The following is a 21307-nucleotide window of genomic DNA, read 5'->3' as shown; positions in this document are numbered from 1 at the left end:
GTCTCTGCCCCAGGGCGCCACGTCACGGGGGAGAGGAACGCTCCCTGTAACGTCAGTCCTCGCCATAAGGGCAGCGCGGAGGCGACGAAGGCGGCGGGGACAATCTTCCCACCTCCGCCCCGCCACCCAGCGGAACCACACTTCCCAGAATGCCGCGGGAGGGGCCGGGGCGAATCGCGCTCTGGCATTGTCCCCTCCGCGTTGCCGTAGCAGCCGGCGGGGGCGGCTGTCAGGCGGTGACGGCGGGCGGGACGCGCCCAGGTTGTTGCTGCTGCCGGGACGCGGCTGGGTGCGGGCGGCGGCTCGCGGAGGAGGGGGCGGTCGGCGGGGAGCACGGCAGACCCGGCCCGGCCATGGACGAGCAAGCGGGGCCCGGTGTTTTCTTCAGCAACAACAACAACAACAACGCCTTGCTTCTGCCGCCGCCGGCGGGCGGGCCGGGGCTGGAGCCGGGCGAGGCGGCGGCAGCAGCGGCCGCCGCGGCGGCAGCAGGAGGAGGCGGCGGCGGGGGGGTCTCAGCCTCCGGAGCCGCCGCACCGGTGTCGGCGTCCCGGGCTCAGTACAGCGTGCCGGGCATCCTGCATTTCCTGCAGCACGAGTGGGGCCGCTTCGAGGCGGAGCGCGCCGAGTGGGAGGCGGAGCGGGCGGAGCTGCAGGTAACAGCCGCGACCTCCTGCTTTCTCCCCGTCCCTGCTCTGGCGGCCGCTCCCCTCCGGCTGCGCAGGGCCGGGGTACCCTGGCCCTGCGCAGCCGGAGGGGAGCGGCCGCCCTACCCTCTGCCCTGGCTTTCCCCTTGTCCCTTTCCCCATGAGGGAGCGGTGACCCGGCTCTGCCGCGGGCCATTTCCCTCCCCTCGGAGCGCGGCCGCCCCCCGTCGCTGGGCGGAGGGGCGTGACATGGCGGCGGCGCTGGGGGGAGCGCCTCCCGCCGCCTCCCCGGAGTTTTCCGCGTGCCCCTCCAGGCCCGGCTGCTTCAACTTGTCACCAGTTTCATAACCCGCCGTTCCCAGTCGCTCCCGGCGGGCTGCCCGCACCGCTGGTGCCGCTGCCCCTCCGCGGCGGGCGGCTCCCCCCGCTCCGCGGGCCCGCCGGCCCCTGGCCCGGCCCGGGACACCGGCTGCCACTCCTTCGGTGTCATGGGACGCGTTATGTAGTGTTTTAAGTTGAAAAGCGGTGGGGTTGATGCGCTTATTAATGTATTGAAGGACTGATAGTGATCTTGTGGTTAAAGAACTTGTGAACTGCTGGCTTGGAGCCGTCGCTGTCAGATACTTCACTGACGGGCGCCTTACATTAATACCAGCCGATAATGCAACCTTCGTTGTTCCTCTTTGGCTTTGTTTACAAGAAAATCTCTCTTGTAAACCTTAACACTGTCCACGTTACCAGCCGTCCACTGTTTGACTCTCAGTTGGCCATGCTTGAGACTGAAAAGTGTCGACTTGGGCTTCCTTTTTAGGCCTCCTTTCTTTGTCTCTCGCTTCCTGTCCATCTCTTTTCTTTCTATATCATTGCTTGAAACTACTGTATTTATCAAGGGAGTCTTGAGCCTGTTTAGCAACGTGAACCACTTCTCTGACTATTTTTTTTTTTTTTTAATTATTAGGGAAGTCATCTTTTTAATTGTACTTCCTATGGTAACATCAAACAACCGCTCTGAGAAGGGTGGCCGATGTGACATTCTTCATTGAGGTTTCCTTTGTAGGAATTTAAAGGAAGTGGTCATGAGGACAAAAGAGTAATTTTAATTTTAGCTTCAATGATTCAATGAAAAATTCATTATTAACTGAATCATGTTTCTACTCCATACATCTAGTAAATACTATGTAGAAAGTATTATATACTATGTAGAAAGCTTGGCTGTGTATAAGAACATCATGTGTCACATGCCCAGTGGAGTCTTGTAAATATCTTGACTTTTTTTATAGTCGATATAGATCTCAAAAATTGATTTGCAGAACAAAATCCATTTTACAGGACCCAGGAAATTCTGCCAGTGTGTTAATAACACTTTGTGGGTTTATAATGCCCCTTGACAAAGTCTAGCATGCTATTCCTCTTCCCCCTCCTCCCCTAAATATCTCTCAAAAGCTTGGGTGTTATGGATGAGACAGGAGGAAAGAAGAAGAGTATTTAAACTATTTGCCGAAGTCATGTATTATCAGTGGCAGAACTGGGAATATAACCCTATTATAAGTTGTTTGCTTGAACGCCTTTGGCTCTTGCCAAAACATCTCAATAAAGTTATAATTAGCTGTGGCTGGCATTGCCACGAGCTGTAACAGCATTTATCTGCTGCAGAGTCATGTTCAGAAAGGTGCAAAATTCTTGGCTGTCTCTACAGGCATCAGACGTTACATCTGCTGTGACCATTTGCAGTTGAATGTTCTTTGATCCATGTGGGAGGTTTGTGTTAGGGGTTCAGCAACTACAGGATGTAGAAATCGTACATGTATAGTTAAAGGATAACAAGTGTTAATTAAAAAAACAGTTCTGAAGCCTTTTGTTGGCCTATATCTCTGAAAGTGTTTAACAGAATAATGGAAATTTGAGGTCGAGCAGTTACTGTCTCTTGAGATAAAGATTCATTGCTCCTCGTTGTACTTCACCAGCCTTGAATCCAATGTAAATGTTAGATTATCTGTTCTCTTGGGAGGCTGTGTGACAGAGGATGGATTTTGTGTGGTCTTCTTAGTATTCCATAAATTTTATCTGCAATTCATCTTGTTTCTTAGAGTTTTTTTTTGTTTTAATATCCAATTTGTCACCTGCCATGATATTTAAATACTTCAGATGCTTTATGCCACATGCTTGGCTTCTGCTCAGTAGTTGCTGGTTAGCTAAGGCACACTCTAACTCCAAAAAACACCTTGTCACAGAATCACAGAATGTTAGGGATTGGAAGGGACCTCAAAAGATCATCTAGTCCAATCCCCCCACCAGAGCAGGAGCACCCAGATGAGGTTGTCAATCAGTCCCACTGTGATTCCCTATCGTCCTTTTCTTCCCATCTGGGCTTGTTTTTATTTTCTTATTTTCCTTGTAATTAATTGTGTGGAACTAAATGTGATATTCAGGTAGAGCACCTTTCTGTTGCATTACGTGATACTTATTCAGGTGACACACACCTGAGTTTATAACATACGTGAACTGGCAGGCAGGGCAGCTCATTCTTTGTTCTTAGTTACAGGTATGCTACTGCCTTTCCAAGGTTTTTCTTCCTATCAAGTGCTTTTATTTTGCTTTCCCTGGCAAATATCCATGTTTACTCTGGTTTTCTTTTTTTTTTTCTTTTTTTTTTTTTTTTTTAATCTTTTAAAATTATTGTTTCCTCTATTATATAATCTTCCTCATTCACAGTGAAAGGGGACTTCAATATTTATGTCTATGCAAGTATCATTAATAAGCTGTGTATTTCAAATCAGAATGAAAACAGATTCCTACAGACTTCCCCTAGATGCTTATCTGCTAATTACATATTTCACTTTTAGTGCTTGCTTTCTGTTTACAGTACTTTGACATCTGCAGATTGCAAAATTATCCTAAGAATAAACTTCATGATGCTCTGTGAAGTAATTCACTAGGAGAAATACTAATGTTATTAATCCTAAGTTTAGTGTTCAGAAACTGTGTTTTATAGCATTATCATGTATTTTCATATATTTTCAGAAATCAGTAATTTTCCGTTTCCTAGGTTCTTCTAGCAGCTGCTTGGGATAGTTTACAATGAAGGGTTTCCTCCTCTGCAAAAGTTTTAAACTTCAGATTTTTTTCATTCTGCGTTTTTCTGAACTGTGTTTCTGAGGCATTTCAGAGTTGTCATTATGTATTGGACAAGCCCATCCCAAAGGAGCCAAGAGTTTGTTCAAATACATATGCAAGGCACCGAAATTCATATCTTTGCTTGCAGCTAGCAGGGTTGAAAATGCCTTTCCTATTGGTGTCTTGCCTTAACTGTATGTATTCTGACTGGTTGGGGGAGATCCTCTGCTGTGGATGTTATTTGCCTTTTAATTATCCATCTTCCGCCCCTGGGAGAGAGAGCAATGGGAACTGTGCGCGGGGGGCTGGGACCCTGCAGAGCCCAGCGCTGCTGATGCGCATCCTCACAAGCGACAAAGCTGCTGAGCTCCGCTGTTCTGGGCTGGGTGAGCTTGGAAGGCTTGTATGCGTATGGCTTTTGTTTTGACTAGAAATTCTGTCTTTGCAAGCAATGCATATGTTGCTGTGGAAAGTTTTGCTTCTGACAAACATTTTTCTGGCAAAAATGCTGATTTGCAGACTTTGGCATTTCTCCGCATTTCACAAATGTTCTAAATTGCAACAAACTGCTATTCTCTATGTAACTGTGTGTATAGACACCTCATATCCTGCTAAGGAATTTTCTAGGTCTTGTCCTCTTCACTGCTAAAGTTTTCAATTCTTATAACTGATAAATGTTTCTTAAGAGTAGTAGACAGGTTTGGAGTAGTAGGACCTGATAGGGTTACATTAAAATTGTTTTTCTTGGATAAACTTTCCTTTGAAAAGGTTTGCAAGGAAATTACAGAGAATGGGTGGATACAATGTGCTTGTCTTTCCAGAACTTTGTTAAAAATACTCCTTGTGAGACAGTGCCAAAAGACAACACAACAAAAGCAAAACCCCAAAAACAAACGAACAAAAAAACCTCCCAACAACACAAACAAAAAACCCCCTAAATGTTAGGGAAGGAGTTAATGACATGAAATAAAATGTGCTTAAATGATAGCAAACAATTGTAATAGAAGGAATGTGATGGAAGTACTAGATAAGCACTTGAGGTGGGTCGTGGAGGTCAGATTTGGAGGTGTAAGCTCTCTGGGGAGGCTCAGGGCTTATGATCTTTCCTCTTGCTGCTGCTTTTCTGAGGCCAGAGGCTGGCGGTGAAACCAGGCGCTCTGTGGTAAGATTGTGTCCTTGGAGACAAACAAGTTAAAGTAATGAGGAGAAGGGGCAAATCAGACAGATGGCTGTGGCTATTTATAGTGTGGTTTAGGACATTCGTTACTTGATTCAGAAATAGTTGATATTTACAGTTTGTTGGCTTTTAGATAGCGGTCCTCTTATTGGATTAAGTTTCTAGTTGAAAATCCTTCTGATAGTTGGATAATCTGCAAATATTGGTCTGAGAAAAAGTAATGAGCAGTAAGTTGATGAAATCAGTTATTTAGTTAATGGAAAACTCCTCAAGATTTGGTTTGGCCAATAAAAGGGAAGATCAAGTAATACAGTTTGAAGAAGTTTTGTGTAAGATTTTCAAATATGATGATGTGGGTTGAATCTCTGAGATTTTCTGTGAAATATGACTTGGCAGAAGTCTGTAGAAGTCTTCAATAAAATGTTTTTTCTTATAAGGCAGATATTACAAAGAAAACAATGATTAATGTTAAATTCCTCTCCACCCCAGAAGGACAATATTTTCAGCTTTATTCTTTTAAATATGTCAGCTAAAGCAAAAGAAAAGCGGCAGAAAATAAGCCCTGGTCACAATATTGAGGCATGTTCAGTTGGAAAGATGATGCTAAATGTGTCTTGGTGACTGCCAGATGTCCTTTCATTTGCTAAGGTTTTTTTTAGCAAACTTTCTAGTTGCCCAATTCATGTGAAGCAAAGGAGAGAAGCTTCTGTCCTCCTCTTTCCTGTTTGCTTATATATGTGCTTGCCAGCTAATCCCAATATACTCATTGATAAGCTGTCACGGCCTTTTTTTATTTAAGCCAGGAGGACTAGTGGGAGTAAATGTTCAGTCATCAAAGAGCTACATTATAGAAATCTGTAGCTTTTGTTGAGAAGTAGAATGTGAGAAGAAACTGATGAGACTGGTTCTTTGCAGGTCTGTTTCTGGTTTTTATAGTAGCTTGATTTTTTAAATTTTTTTTTTTAATTGCATAAATGATCCGAATATTTCATAGAATCATTTCATTTGGAAGAGACCCTCAGGATCATCGAGTCCAACATAACCTAACCCAACCCAACATCAGATTTTTCCATTCTTCTCAAATCTCTTAAACGTGTAATTTAGTTGAAGTGTAATGAAAATGTATTTCTTAAATGGGCCTAACTTTTTTAGGAAAATGCTGCTTTAAGTATCAAAGTGGCATGAACAGTCAGTTTTGCGATGTTACATTGTCTCCAAGTGGTCTTTAAAGCTTACAAACACTTTCACATCAAGTTGTACTTTAAAAAAGGATTTTCTGATTTTCGTTATTTGCTACAGAGTTGTTGAATTAAGCAGAAATGAAATAAGTTGTTATGTTCTAGGTGGGAAAACTTTGGTTTTCTATATCAGATTAGCATATGGTGAAACATCGTATATGTCCTTACTAGTGCCCGTTTATAATTTAAATCAGTATCTCTGTGTCCTACTCAAATTGTAATCCTCCTTTTTCTGTTGAAGACCTTGGCTGATGTCAGTTTTATTGCATCAGGGCTAAGTAACTTTGCACTGTTTGAACAGCAAGTTGCAAATATAACTTGGCCTTTATGAGCATTTCAGTAGACACTGAACCTTTATTTACTAATTCTAGAACAAGTTGTGTAAAATTCCCCAAGTAAGATGCATCCCCAGAGACTTTTGGTTCATCTTAGTTTAATGCCAAAAGAAGTAAGGCTGTACAAATGCCAAGGTTCAACTAAAATTGATATCCATACACGGTTTTCTGAGAAAATAGGTATTGGTCAGCAACCTACTCATCTATTTGGCTTCACAAGGCTGCAAGATCTTGTCAGGTCCTCCTTTTTAAGTTCCTTAGCTAAAAAGTGGCAAGAACTGACTTAGAAATAGAAGAAGGATTGTTATGTTTTGTTCTTAAATGCCGAGAAATGTGTAGATACTTGAAACAGCTCTTCTGAATCACTTCAAAGTGCCCAGGATCCAAGCTTTGCATACAATACACTAGAAATAAAAATACTCTGAAATATGAAAACAAAGGTTCACTTTATCATAGTGACCTGTTCTGTATGGACCTGTAGGTGGATACATCTAGAAGGTGTTATTTTCCTATTGGAAAAGAATTTGATATATGCTAACTCATATTGAATATTTTGAAAATAATCCAGTGACAAATAAATTAACGACCGAAGTGTGGAAATACTACCTTTTTTTCTGTGCTTAGCCAGGAATATGTTTCTCTTTAGGGCAGTCACATAGGGCAGGATTGGAGAAGCATCGGAACAAAAATGGCATGCGTTATATATATATCCAAGCTTGTAAACAGGAGGTGAGAACAAAATCAGTTATTTTTGTATCTGTTTCGCTTGGTGCTCCAGTCAGTTCAGGGTGGTGGTACATGACTGAATACATGGAGTAGCTGCTCCTGGCTGCAGGGGTGAGAACCGGGAGCGAGCCAGTTGTCTCTTGCAAGTGCTTGTGTGGTCGAGTCTGGTTCACTCCTTGTTTTGTTACCGAATCCAAATCTACAAATCTCCTCCAGATTTGTTCTCCTTTGTGTTGCCGTAGCAAGTGATTCATTCAGCCTGTGAACTTCTATTGTCTCGGTTAAAATGTGGGCCATAAGTCTGTTTATCAGTCCTGGTGCTGATTGCTGTTGCATTTCTGCCTTTATTGTACAGTAGGTGGAACGGAATTACATTTGAGCATTTGCAATTTGGATTCCAGCTCATACTATGCAATTGTTTTGTGACATGTCATTGCAGTGTTGCCTATAAAATTACACCACGTTTAAAACTTGCTCTCTTTTAGTCCTTATATCAGTCTATGTGGAGCATAGTGCTGAGATTCAAAAAGAAAATAAAAAGTTAATGCTCGGCACTTAAGTAAGTGCATTACAAAAATGACTGGAGGATTAGAGAAAATTTTTACTTATGAAGAACAATTAAATAAACTAAATATACATTGCTTGGCTAACTCAACAAGTATTTTGATGTTTGCAGTTGTTAGAACAGGGAAAGGCAGCAAGCACTGCAGAGTGGATAAAAGACTGGTTATCTGAACAGAGATCTGCCTAGCAAAACACTTCAAACTGCAGAAAGAAAAGTCTTCCTGTTGGTTGAGATGCTTAAATTAGTAATCAAATTATTGTCAGGAATAAATCACTGAATTATTTTTGATTCTGGGTGATCTATTAGGAGTTTTGAATCCACCGATAAGAAATTGTTTTTCAAGCAGTCTTTTGAAAGAGATGAAGAATGTAAGTAAATGGCTTTTTCAACCATCTTTTTTTACTGTAAGCTAAATCTTTAATCTCTTTTGGATGGTTTAATTTTTTCAGGGCTTAGCTGTGATGCCAGTGTTAGGGCATCTCTGAGAAATCCAGCAAAAATAATTTGCCAGTAGCAGATCGTGCTGTGTGTTAGTCCCATGGGACTGTATCGCCCAACGTGCTGGTGATAAACAGGATGAAGTGTGTCTGGGGAGGGTGAAGCTAAATACATCCCTGTGCCTGCCACTTGTTTCAGCCTGTGGCCCTGCTTCAGTTTTGTGATTGTAAATGGCTACAGACGCTTCCTTGGCTCTTCTACCACAGAGTGCTGGTGGGTGTGTGTTGCAATGTTAAGTATGGTGCCTGAAGAATTGTTTGCTGGTTGTACTAGACCACTGGTATTTCCCTTCCCCCTTTCCCTGTACCTGTTTTTTATCTCTTCTCCTCTGACTTCCCCCCGGGCATACCTACACTTATTTACAAATATACTTAAATATGTAGCGCTTCAGTGAGCCAACTATGATCTAAAATACTGAGCACCCCGACAGCCTGCAGAAAGCTTCTGGCAGATCTCGGTAGACTGGTTAGAAAGACTGTTTGCGGCTGATTCATCTGTATATGTATTTCATTATTTTAGCTATCTACATATTTTGTGCAATATTTTTCTTGCATTTTTTCCCCTCCCTTGTTCCATTTCTCTCCACCTATGAAGACCTTGTTGTTGAATTATGGAAGCAGCCTACACAGGACCGCATGTCTTACTAGCTCTTAATTTGTCAAATGATGCCTGTTGACCTTCAGGTGCCCATAAATTTTAAGTGAGGTTTACTTTAAAATAGTAAGATAAAGATTTTAAAGAAAAGAACAGAAAAGCTTTTTATAGTTCTTGAGTCTTAAGGATTAAAAAAAAATTACCTTTAAATCTGAAATAGTTGTAAAATTCAGGAACTGATGGAAGGTGATACTAAAGATGCATCACTTGTTTAGCAGCCATAGTACTGTTTATTTTTAAATATTTTCTGCTAAAGGAAAATATTTTTTAATCTCTCACTTTTGCGTAATGTGAAGGTGACAGCTTAAAAAGGTGTGCAGATATAACGTCACAAGATTCTAGGTTTCCCCAGCCTTGGACACTTTTAAGATTCAGCTGTATGGGGTTCTGGGCCATCTTGTCTAGATCGTCTTCTTGCCAAGAAAGGTTGGACAAGGTGATTCTTGTGGTCCCTTCCAACCTGGTATTCTATGATTCTATGAATATGCTTTTTAACATCCTTGTTGTCATGGTTGCTGATTCCAGGAAGCGTAAATTTCTGTTTACTTTTTTCAACACTGGTAAAATCCAGATTTGTTAAGGTACAGTTTAATTATTTGATTATGTTGTTACAGCTGCTAAACCTGTATTAAGAAGTTGACAACATTTTTTAAAATGTTGTTTCTAACCCAGTGCTACCTAAAACATCTCCTCACCCTTTTGTCTGCTTCACAGTAATGTGACCTTAGAGTCTTTTTGGGGAATTTCTTAAAACGACAGTGTTGTTGCTTGAGATTTTATTTTATTTTATTTTATTTATTTTATTTTATTTTTTTAACATGAGGATTAATGTTATTTTTAAAATCTCTTGGTAAAGAAATGGAATAGTTAAGATAGCTACAGTGCTATTAATTTAGACCAAATGCACAGGAAACTTCTAAGTTTTTTGCAGTTGGTAAGACTAAAAACTTCAATGAGATAAAGTGGAAAAAACCCAAACCGAACTGTACAGTTGTGGCTGAAATAGACTGTTCCAAGCATCTCTCTTCTCAGTATTCTGTTTGGTGTTGGGTTTTTGTTGTTGTTTTGTTTTCTCTCTTGATTTTAGTTTCGCAGTTGCGCTGTGGTACAGTGGCTTGTAGCACTTGTCCTGGAATAAACTTGGGGCAGGCACTACCTTGGTTCCTCACTGTGGAGCCAGTGGGGCTGAGTGCATTGTAGAGATGATGGGCCCCACCCATAAGGCGAGGAACAAGATGAGGTTTTGTGTGACCCCTGTAGGCATTTTAGAGGTTTGTGATGGCTAGATTACAACTTCATGCATTTTAACCTTATTAGCTAGAAGGTCAGCTGCCGCAAAACCTGTTTGTTGGGCATATCTGTGAGTTCTTGAAATTTTTTGGCAAACCTTCCCAGGAGTAGCAGAAGCGTGGATCAGTGTTGTGGGTCACTCAGAGCAGGAGCATCATCCTTTGTGCTCCTTCTTCCTCAGGTAGCACAGCCTTCAGGTTTGAATTGCGCTAAAGCTGCAACTGTGGGAAATGGCCTGTGCAGTCTCAATCTACTGATAAAATTCTGTCATTTATATCCGAATCATAAGAAAACTGTAGACCTTTTACACTTTAGATATTTGTACAAACATTTAGACAGGTGTTGGCTAAATATTTTGATCGGAAATGGTGAACGTGGAGTTATCACTGGTTTGTTCTAGAGACTGAGAAAAGCCTGCTAGATCTCATCATTTGTCATTTTAGATTTTTAAACTTGGTGTCTTCATTTATTCAGTTTTCATTCATACTATAAGTTGTTTCATTTATGGTATGAAAATTTAGGTTCCTTGGCTTATTTTCAGTTAATTGCCAAACATTGTAAAGAATGAAATTTAGTTAGGACATATGGACTGTTATAGTATTATCGTTAGTCTGAAATTTCAGTTATTATTTTAATGCTGTCTTTATGTGCATTACAAATAAACCTGAATATTATATTTAAGAATTTCTTAAATAAAGTTTGAGCTGTCATATTTAACTGATGTTTTGTTGTCCACTGAGGCTGACTTAATTGTAATTATTCAGTAATTATATAAATGAGGGATAAGGGTTGCCAACATCCTGTGGGAAAGGTGGAGATTATTATCCTGACTTTTTATATATTATGCAAATGATAAAATATAATAATTCTAAATTTTAGCACCAGAATTTCTCAAAAATAATGAGTATTGGACATACGAATGCTACTCAGAAAAAAAGCAGGAACAAATTTTGCTAGAAATTCATGCAGCCTCCAAGCATTATTCTCAAGCCCTCTGATGCACCTCTCTGTTTCTTGATTTGTGAATAAAACTACTGGTCTGTGAAGTATATAGTAACCTTGAAAGATCCTGGCAAATAAGCTTGTGTAGGGGTGGCTGGAGAGACAGCTCTTGGACCATGAATTCCACTCTCTTTTTGCTGCATGTTTTTTGAGTAATAAACATAAGGATTTCTTGGAAGTCCAGGAAAAATAGAAGTTGTAAGACATCAATAAGAGCATTGGCATACTACTGACAATAAAAAATGTCCAAAGAATCTATATTTCATCCAGTGCTCTTTCTTCCTGTGCAATATGTGTAGAATACATACAGCCTGCCAGTGGCCCCAAGGAGGTAAAGCACAATCCTTTTCCTTCATCTTGAATCATAAGACATAGATGCTTTAGCTCCAGAGGCAGAGTTAGGAACATTTACATTCTTTTACATGCTTATGAAGCTTCTGGTAACAGTTTTGAATCTTGTTTCTCGAATAGTTAGTCAGGCAAGTCATGGAGCCAGGCCTGCCCTCTATTGGAAGCGTGACTCTGCTCATTTTCACATGAAGGAGGTATTGTGTCATATTTCTTAATCAAATCCATTCATGTCTCTCTCTCTTACAAAAGTAAGCTGTCAAAACTACTGAGAAGTTGTGGGTTTTTTTTCTTTGTTTAAGCTGCTACCAGTGGAGGATTACCTTAACCTCAATTGTGGGCATGGTCATGCAGGTTTGACCCTTGTGGTAGAGCACCACATGAGCCAGCCCATTACTGGCTGCCCTTTGCCAACCTGCTGGCTAAACGTGCTTCATTCCAGCCTGGTCACTCAGTTCATTCTTAGCAAGAAATTGCTTGCAGACAGCAGGTGCCATCATAGATCACTTCAGCGTGTGTCCTTATGGCACTGGATGATCTTTTTCATTCCAGCCAAATCCATATTTATATCATGTCCCACCGTTTTTTATAGTGTGATTTGATATTCTCTCACTTTTTGGCTAGAAGAGCATTTGTTTATTTTCACTGGGCCTGTTTGGAGGCAGGGAAAGAGGGATCGCTAACGCAGTGATATGCATGATAATCTGGGTGTCTGCACAGTTCACAGAATCACAGAATGTTAGGGATTGGAAGGGACCTCAAAAGAGCATCTAGTCTAATCCCAGTTACTGCAAACCAGGTTCTTTGTGCTTGGGGTGCTCCTCTTGGTACTGAAAGGGATGGTGACCGTGTTGAGTTGACATGTTGCTTGCACTCTTCCATTCATCTGGATGGGAAATGCTGCCTCCACAGCCAGCATTTCTTTGTTCTGCGCCTTTCCCTAAACCTGAGTGTCAAATTCACATTAGAATTCAATTGTAGTTTTTTGTTCATCACAGTTTGAGTGTTGAGTGAGGAGAAGCTTGATGCCAGAGCAACTGAGGCCTTTCTTTTGATTCAGCTGAGGGGTTTTTTTTGGCAATCAAATGCATTTCTCCTATTGAAGGTGAAGACTGACTTCACTGGAGAGCAGCCAGTGTTTTTTACTCATCTTAAACTGGCTGCTTGAGTTGGTGACTGTGGTTAAGGATTCTTCAGGTGTCTGTCAAGCTGTTTACTGGCTGTACTTGAGCAATGAAATTATGTCAGCTGGTGTCTTATTTTAAAGCAGCTGCTCTAGCTGGCCACCAGCAAATGGTGTTTTGGAGTAAGACTCATCTTGCCTTTTCTCCAGAATTCAACCGAGTTTGTTGTGTGCATTCTCATCATAGTTGGTGGAGAGAAAATGGTATTTACAAACACTGTTTTTCTCACCTTGGGTTAAAAATCTGAAGTCAAATAAGTTTTTCTTCAGAAGTGTCTGTCTCCATTAACTAAAGTATCTGGATACTGCTTGCAAGGTTGTGGCAAGTGAAGAGAGGATGCTCCTGTTCATTGCTCCTGAGGTTTACCTAGAGATTGGTGCAGACTACAGCACCTACAGAAAACACTGCTTATAGAACTGCAATGGATATTTATATAAATGAAAGGCTTACTGGTCTTCATGTTCAGCAGCTGATGGTCTAGACCAGTTGCCTTTTGTCCTTTTTGTGCTTCTCAAGAGACAGACGAGATACTTGGAAACTGAGCTGCAAAGGTGGCAGAAAGCTTCTGATCCTGAACTGGCAGGTGTCTTGCAATGCAGGTGAGGTGGAGGCCTGAAGTGGTGACTGCCCATAGGCATTTTTGTCTGCAATTCATGAGTTGAGGGAGCACAAGAACCTGCCTCTTATAAGGGACTTGATTTGAACAGGAGGGACAAAAGTAAGTAGTTCTGCCTTTATGATTAGGAATTACTATCTTGTATGTATAATAATTTTCTATTTAAAGGAGATTTTTCATGGGCAACTAAATACTTATTCTCTGCTGGAAGTTGGTAAAGATTAGGTGTCTGGTTTCCACTTCACTTTTCTTCTACACCATTTTTCTCCTCACTCACCAAAATATCTTTCCCTGTTTTCCGATTTTTCTCTGTCTTAATTATAGTGTTTCTAGAGAGTTTTGTTTAACCTATTTTAGTAAGTATTATAATTAACACTTAGCACTGTATTACAGACAGGGTTTTATTTTTCTTTTAGCTGAACATGCTGTACTTCAGTTCGACTAGTATCATGTATCTAGCATGTATCTATAGAACAGTACACTAAATATATACTACTTCAGCTAGTGAGCAGAAATACTTTCTCATCTTCTCCTGTTTATTGTTGGTAAATGCTTTTATCTGCTGAAGACTTTTTATCTATTCCTTATCCTTTATTGAATGTTCAGCTAGAAGAGGAAATAAACTCTGTCAAGCAAATGAAAATTGCTTTATTTCTTTTTTTAATCTGTAATGAACATGTGGTTTAAAAGGCTTATCTATACAGTGTTTTGTCTAAGCATTTAATGTTTATGAAACACGGTAAACTAATTTTTTTTGAATTGTACAAATCAATTTTAAAATAACTTGGGGGAGAAACACTTAAGAGCTATGCCGAATGGTTTTGAGGAAGCAGATGTAAATTGAACTAATTAAGGTTAGTTGAACTAATTGATCTTGGCCTTTTGCAGGCCCAGATTGCCTTTCTTCAAGGTGAAAGGAAAGGACAAGAAAATCTGAAGAAGGATCTGGTGCGAAGAATCAAAATGCTGGAATATGCGCTTAAACAGGAAAGGTATGCTGCTTTTGTGATGAGTACATGATGTAGGAATTCTGAAAACAGATACTTTCTTTTGTCCTTGTGTTTGATAAAACCAATAAATATTTCTTCTGAGTATATCCAGAGCTCAAATCGACAAGTATTAGTATACTAAATAAGCCTAGTAGTCTAAATGTCTGCGTTATGGTAAAAACAATAGCTAACAGTGTGTGGCTCCAAAACATGCAAATAAAACACATGATTGATCCATGACAAAAACTTTTTCCTTGGTAAGATTCCACCTAACTGTACAAATTATACCCCCGACTTATAGTGTATTCTCTTTTTGTTCAAACTACTAGCTTTGTTTAACAATCTCTGACAACTGAAATCTTGAATAACTGTCTTCAGTCTAGTAATTGCTAGGTTTTAATCATGCTAAATTTTTAGTCTTTTCAGTATGATAGACTCTACAAGAATATCTTCTGGAGGCTAGTTGTGTGAGGAATGAAAAATGTTAATGTTTAGCAGTTAATCAAATGTCTGTTTCTTTGTTCACAGGGATTTCAACAGAAATCCCTAGTCTGCCATTATTTTCTTACATATACTTTTCTGTTCCTCTAATCTTTGAGGCAAACAATTTTTTTTTTAATCATATTTCCACAAGTCTTTCTGTTCAACTGATTTATTTTGGGCCCAAGTTAGCTTTAAAATTGTTTTTATTGGTAAAATGTCTCTTAAAATTCTTGACCAAAGAGTAATTTATGGTACTACTGCAAAGCAATCATTACTTACATACCATTTTCCTGACAGATAATTCCTACTTCTCTTTTGTAAACTATTAATAAAATAAGCCTGTTTTAAATGGTTTGTATTAGTAGAAATGAGATTAGAAATATACACATATGCAAATGAGGAATAGGATGTAGCAGCTAGGTAATTTAAAAAGGATGCTAATAGTTGTACATCACTGTACTGCATTTAGATTTGCTTATCTTATATGGACTGCTGTAGCGTGTGGGACAAGTCTCGCAGCATCCAGTTTGGCTCTTTCCAGTAGCATCCGATGGAGCTGCAGGCAGTTCCCTGGCCAACAGCAGCCTCAGGGTTCCAGCGTTCTTGCTTCCACTTTGGGGAGGAATGCTTGAGGTAGATACCCTTTTTGCTCAGGCTTTGTCATGGCACTGATCTCATATCAAGTAGCACAGAAAAATATCAATTGAATGCATAATGGAGATTGCGGTTTATAGCTGTGGAAAGGCTTACACTTAAGGCATGATTCTAAAGATTAGAGTAACTTTAAAAGAAGACGGAGGCAATGGAGCACATTCTTGTATAGTTAAATATATGCTCTAAAATATATAAATTCAATAAGATTTCTTGTATTTAAAAATCAAGGGAGCTGTTCCTTATTACTCAGGGATATCTCTAATACTTCATGGTTATAACCCATGCAAAATAGCAATTTATCTAAAAGTATCAGACTATGTAAATACATTTCTATGTACAATCAGAGAAGCTTTGTAAGATTAAAAAAAAATCACAAGTCAAACTTCCATATGGATAGTGAAAATGTCCCTCAGTTGCATTCAGTGAAATCCACCTAAATTAAGACATTTAAATCCTAATGCAGCAGTCACTGTCAGCATTAGGAAAAAAACACCTGGTGGTTTCTTACTAGAAGTGTTTACGTAAGCATCTTTTATCTTTTCTTGTATTTTTTTCTGCAGTGTATGGTATGAGGCTCAGTTACTCAGGTCAGTAGGCTACAGTCAGCTGATCTGATCCAGTTTGACAATTTCAGTATGGGTGTGCAATGGTTTTTAAAAGAAATGTGATGCTTGTGAATGGTGTGTACTGGAGACAGGTATTTATGAGAGCTTGTAGTTTTAAACAGCAGCATTATTTACCAGTTTCTGAAGAAACTGTCCTGTATTTCTGCTGGAAATGTCTCTCAGCAAGTATTCTTGGTTGATACTTAAAAAGAATGGCAACAAGCTGAGCTTGGAAGCATTGCTGTCTTTCCCAGCATTTTCCTTAATCAGCCTTGGCCAGGTCAGGCAGTAGTCAGCTGGGATGCTGCCTGTGTCCACTGGGACCTCAGAGCTGGGAAACAGGATCCTACAAGTTAGGAGGAGAACATTTCTGGTCAAGTTAGGGGAAGGGTGGTGTGGGTGAGAGGCAGCAGGGAACCATTCCTGCCTTCCTTCATTTCTGCCGTGGCCTTGCAGCACACCAAATCTTTCTTAGCTTGATGAAATAAGTTATGACTAGCAGCACAGAACATGAAATTGTGACCCAGAGTAGTCTATATTTGCAAGAAATGAGTGACATCGGTTTTCTTAGACACATGATTTTATGAGCGGCTGTTCTGTACAGTGGGTGTTCAGCATTCTTTTGTCAAACAGATGTTTTCAAAATTTACTATAAGTAAATAACTTTGGAAGCATTGTCATTGTTCTCTATTTCATGGCACTTATGTAATTTTATAGTGGGCAAGGTAGAAAATGAGTTTGCTTACTGATTATCATGCTTTTCTGACAAATCTAGTTTAATGTTTGGTCTTTTTGTTAGTAATTGTAAGATGACCTTTTTGTTGCACGTATAGGAAGCCCAGTTATTTCTCCTGAAGAATCATAATACACTAAATAGCAAAGAGCTTAGAATGAGGTAATTAATAGTTAAGCACTATCATTTGTTTGACAGCAGTTTTGGTGTAGTTTTGCCAACATCCAGTAGATTGCAGTCTGAGGCTGTTCACAGTTGAGGGTTAATGTTTGTTACTTTATCAATACTTGCTCCACCACCAGTAAATTGCATTGTTTCCTCTGGATTTTCAGGAGCCAGCTGAAATGTAGCACTGATTCTCTCAAGTACATGTCCTATTTTATCTAGTCTAGCTCATTTCCTGCCTTAACATATTTTAACCAAAGAACTGGACTCCTGAGCCATGTCTCTAGAAACACTTGATTTAATTTTATGTTGTTTTCTGCACTGATGTGTCTGATCAGCGTAAGGCTGGCGCCTTTTCCCCTGGGTAGAATATTGCCGTGCTGTTTCTGGCAGTCGTTCTTGTTTATGTCTCTTGGTTTGGCGGCGGCTCCCAGATCTTCTACGGATGTTTTGGCAGGCTCCCGCAGCACAGCTGGATCAGATGCTTCAGGTCTGGCGACAGATATTTCCAAGAAATAATGGTCTTTTTTGACTGGGAGCAAACTTGTTTCTATGTGAAGCATTCAGAAAAGTTTCTCTGCTCTCAGTCTTAGGAAATTTAAAAGGATGAAAGCTTTCAGCATTTTCCTAAGCAACTCTTGAAGTGTTATGGTAGCCATGTTGGATGTCTCCAAGCACCATTTGCATAGAAGACGCACAGTTTAAAGAAAATACTGTTGATCAAAAAAGGAGAATTGCATAATGAAGTGCAGAAGCCAGAGCAGTGGTAATATTCATTTTTATCTGAGTAAGGGCATCTACCCTGTAACATAGTTTCATAGCCCCAAAATAGCTGTGTTCCAAACGACTTGAGGGCTAGTTTTCGGATGGAAAATACCTTTTGTAAAGTTGTGTCCTTCAGCTGGTTATTTTCAAGTAATTTTTCATTCTCTGCATATTGTTAATAATTCAGATGTAATTTTTGGAATTGAAGGAATATCATCCAAGTCAATCAAGTTTCAGATAATAAAGGCACATCTTTGTGATTTGTTTCCATCCTTCTCCCCCAAAACCACTGTCCTTGTTTTTTGACTAGATTATACAAAGGTTGGAGAAACTTTGGTTTTTCTTTATACTTATTTACAGAAAAAATACATTTGCTCTTTTTTGTGATAGTAGTATCTCACTGCTGTGAGGTGTGAACTAGAGTTCAATATAAACTGCAGGGGCCAGTTTAAAGCTGTTAATAAATGGACTATATGATTTCTGAAAAAGCAGAGAAATTAAGCATGACAGGTGGGCAGGAGATATTCTGCTATTGTAGAAGTAGATTAAATATAAACATGCTAATAGAATAAGCTATATTCAAAATTTGTATAGAAAAGAATTAAAGTTTCTTTTATGCAGAGTTTCGTCACCTTTGACTGCAATATGTGTAACCGAATGGTCAAGACTCTCCCTTCTAGTCTTGGAGTCTGAATCATTGTGTTCAGCCCTTTCCTTAATATGCTTTAGAAATAAGTTTGTTTGTCTTTCATACCTGAGACATCTTCACCTGTACCATAGGAAAGTTTCTAATAATAAATCTCATACTTACTGCATGAAAAAGTTTAGAAAATATTTTCCTTGGTAGACTGTTAACTATCTATATTGATTTTTTTAAAAAATATTCCTCTGAACTTTAGAAGCTGACCATAGCTGAAGGTGGGTTCACTGAGTCAAGCACTCTGACACGGTATTCAAACTTCTGTTTCACATCTAACTGGTGTCTTGCTCAAATACCTGAACTTATACTCATTGATTCTAATTAATTCGTGTTTGAGCTTGGCATTGGGTTTTTTTTTGTCATTTTGTTCAGGCTAAGGTCTGTGGCTTTTTGTTTTTTACTTTCCCAGCAATATTAAAAAGTAAGGATTGCTTTTTGTGGTTTCTATCTCTTCAATTGCCTGTCTTTTTTAGGACATGATTCTTCTGCCGTATCTGTATTTCTGCTGGTCTCTGACTGATATACAAAGTTAAATCTTCTGAAAGATGAGATCTTAGTCCAGCTTGGCCTTAAAATAGATTTAAGGGCCAGTGGTGTACAAGACTATGTAATCTTGGTTATCCTCTTGAAGTCAGGAAGAATAACAAAGGCTTTAAAAACTGTTGCATTATGAGGAGGAACCAGTTAAAAAACCTCCTACTAATATGTGCTACTAATGTGGATAGAATGAATAATCTCACTTTGCTGAACTGATTTTTATAATGACTTTAATAAGGGTGGAAAAGTTCAATAAGAAGCAAGAAGAATATTTCAGTTGTTTTAAGAGGGAAATAAATTTACAAAATGACCATACGCAGATGTAAAGGATTGGAATAACTATACTAAGAAATTTTTAAAAATGCACATTGAATTTTTGAAAAATGGATTTTGCAAAACAGGTGAGAGATCTGAGAAACAAAAAAAGCATAAGGAACAATCCTTTCAGTTAACCTAGTAAACATTCTACTTTGGTTCTCAGAGTGAAAATTATTAACAAAACTTTAATAAGAAAATTAGTGAATGCATGAAGGATAATGGAACTTATTATATAAGACCCATGAGCTAAAAGCAAATGCCTCATGCCACAAAACTAACTGCTCTCTGAAATTATTTGCAGGAATTTAGTAGAGCACAGTATAGGTCACTAATCCAGATTAAAATGAAGTATTAATATTTGCTCTCTTTTGATAAGTCAAATCAAAATAAATTAAACACTAGGATCACTTGAATTGCTGACTGCATAAAACCTTGAAGTTTTTGACAAAGTGTAGTGTGTAAAGTTGGTGAGGTAGGTTAGTGACAGTAGATGATTTCTTATTTCTTGATTAATCATTACTTTTTATTAGTGATGGGAGGAACATGTATACATAGCATCAGTATTAAAAATAATGAAATGCAAGTGTTTTACCAGGGTAACATCTCTCTGCTGGTGAGATGTAGGAAACAGCTGGGGAAAGAAAGTGAAATATTTTGATTGAGCGTCCAGCTTTAATTTTGTTCTATTCTTGGTTATTCTTTTCTGTACCAACCAAAATGTTTATCCTTCATTTATTGCTGTTAAGACATTTCACGTTCATCCTTTCTCCTTTCCTTGCTGATTGCTGCTCAGCTGAGTTAGAGCTTAGTGCTCTAGCTCTTGAGGAGGAGATCAGTGCCTTCATCTGGCTTTGTTGCAATGCCTAAGAAGCATTTCTTCACTCTGCACTTACCCTTCTTATCCAGAATTAAGTTGAAGCTGAATTAATAGGAAACTAGTACTGTTGACAGCATAGGAACTACCAAGCATTGCTTCCCTCAGCACCATTTTGTTAGAAGTAATGAGTTTTTTTGATGACATGGGAAAAGGCAAAATGAAACAGTAATGTAATGAGGATGTCTGAGAAGCAGTCAAGAGGTACAGGTAACTTGAAAACATTATCTACAGCCATTCTTAATACAGTCATTTGAGCTTAGTGAGACTTTCCTCATACAATTATGACCTGTCACACCCATTAATTTTTTTTAAAAACAAATGTTAAGTGGAAGAATGTGAGTAGTGAAGCTAATGAAGCCCATTGTCATGTTGGTGTACTTGAGGTAGGTTGGTGGTGGTTTTTTGTGTAGGTCGTATCTTGCTGCCTTACACCCAGCTCTGTATATTTGCACTGGAGCTCTGTATATATGCATGTGCCGGTTGCTCGTTCCCATCCTGCCAGGCTGTGTGCCCAACATTGCCGGAATTCTTCCCTACCTTTCGTTCAGCGTAGAAACTAGTATATATGAGTGCTGCTTTTCTACCCAGTTTTAATTGTCTACAAAACTGCATAGGGAACCAGGGCTGAGTCATCTAAATTTTCGTGTTTGGCAGAAAACAATCACAGAAAGAAGTTACAGTGAGTATGATGGAAGGGGGGAACAGATAACAAAACTAGCTAAGGCTCTCTTTGCCTCAGTTTCGTTCTTACTGTGTTATAAGACTACTCGAATGAATCTTTAATAACTTATATGTGGTGTACTGCTGTGGCATTATTTTGTGTGTTTAAAAGACACTGAAGCGTTTCAAACTAGAAAGCATTTCCCTTTTTCTTCTTGCTACCCTTATTGTCATTGAATAGCATGCTCTGTGGGGTTTATTACAATAGGCTTCCTGTAGGCTAAATATTTTTGGAAGAGAAGTCTCCATTTTTGAACTTGGTCAAGTGGCAGACCTATCAGCTTTATGAGAAATCGGTGTAGATGGACTGCTGTTAGTGCTAAATCTCATTTAGAACAGATCTGAGGGCCTACTGCCATTGGAAAGC

The 21307-nt window shown here is 39.4% G+C and overlaps 1 protein-coding gene across 3 annotated transcripts in view; it reads left to right on the top strand.

Annotated features, from left to right (window-relative positions):
* Positions 1–314: 314 nt before the first annotated feature.
* STRN (striatin) overlaps positions 315–21307 on the top strand; it is a 65046-nt gene continuing 44053 nt past the window's right edge. For all 3 annotated transcript variants that reach the window (XM_080341208.1, XM_080341207.1, XM_080341206.1), the window contains exons 1-2: positions 315–656; positions 14283–14386. In XM_080341208.1, coding sequence (XP_080197334.1) covers positions 354–656; positions 14283–14386 — 407 coding nt within the window. In that variant the 5' untranslated portion in view covers positions 315–353. The remainder of the gene's footprint in view (positions 657–14282; positions 14387–21307) is intronic.

The sequence above is a fragment of the Nesoenas mayeri genome (genome assembly GCF_963082525.1).
Source record: "Nesoenas mayeri genome assembly, chromosome: 3".
In the NCBI taxonomy this organism is placed as follows: Eukaryota; Metazoa; Chordata; class Aves; order Columbiformes; family Columbidae; genus Nesoenas; species Nesoenas mayeri.
This window is presented reverse-complemented; position numbering and strand designations above follow the sequence as displayed.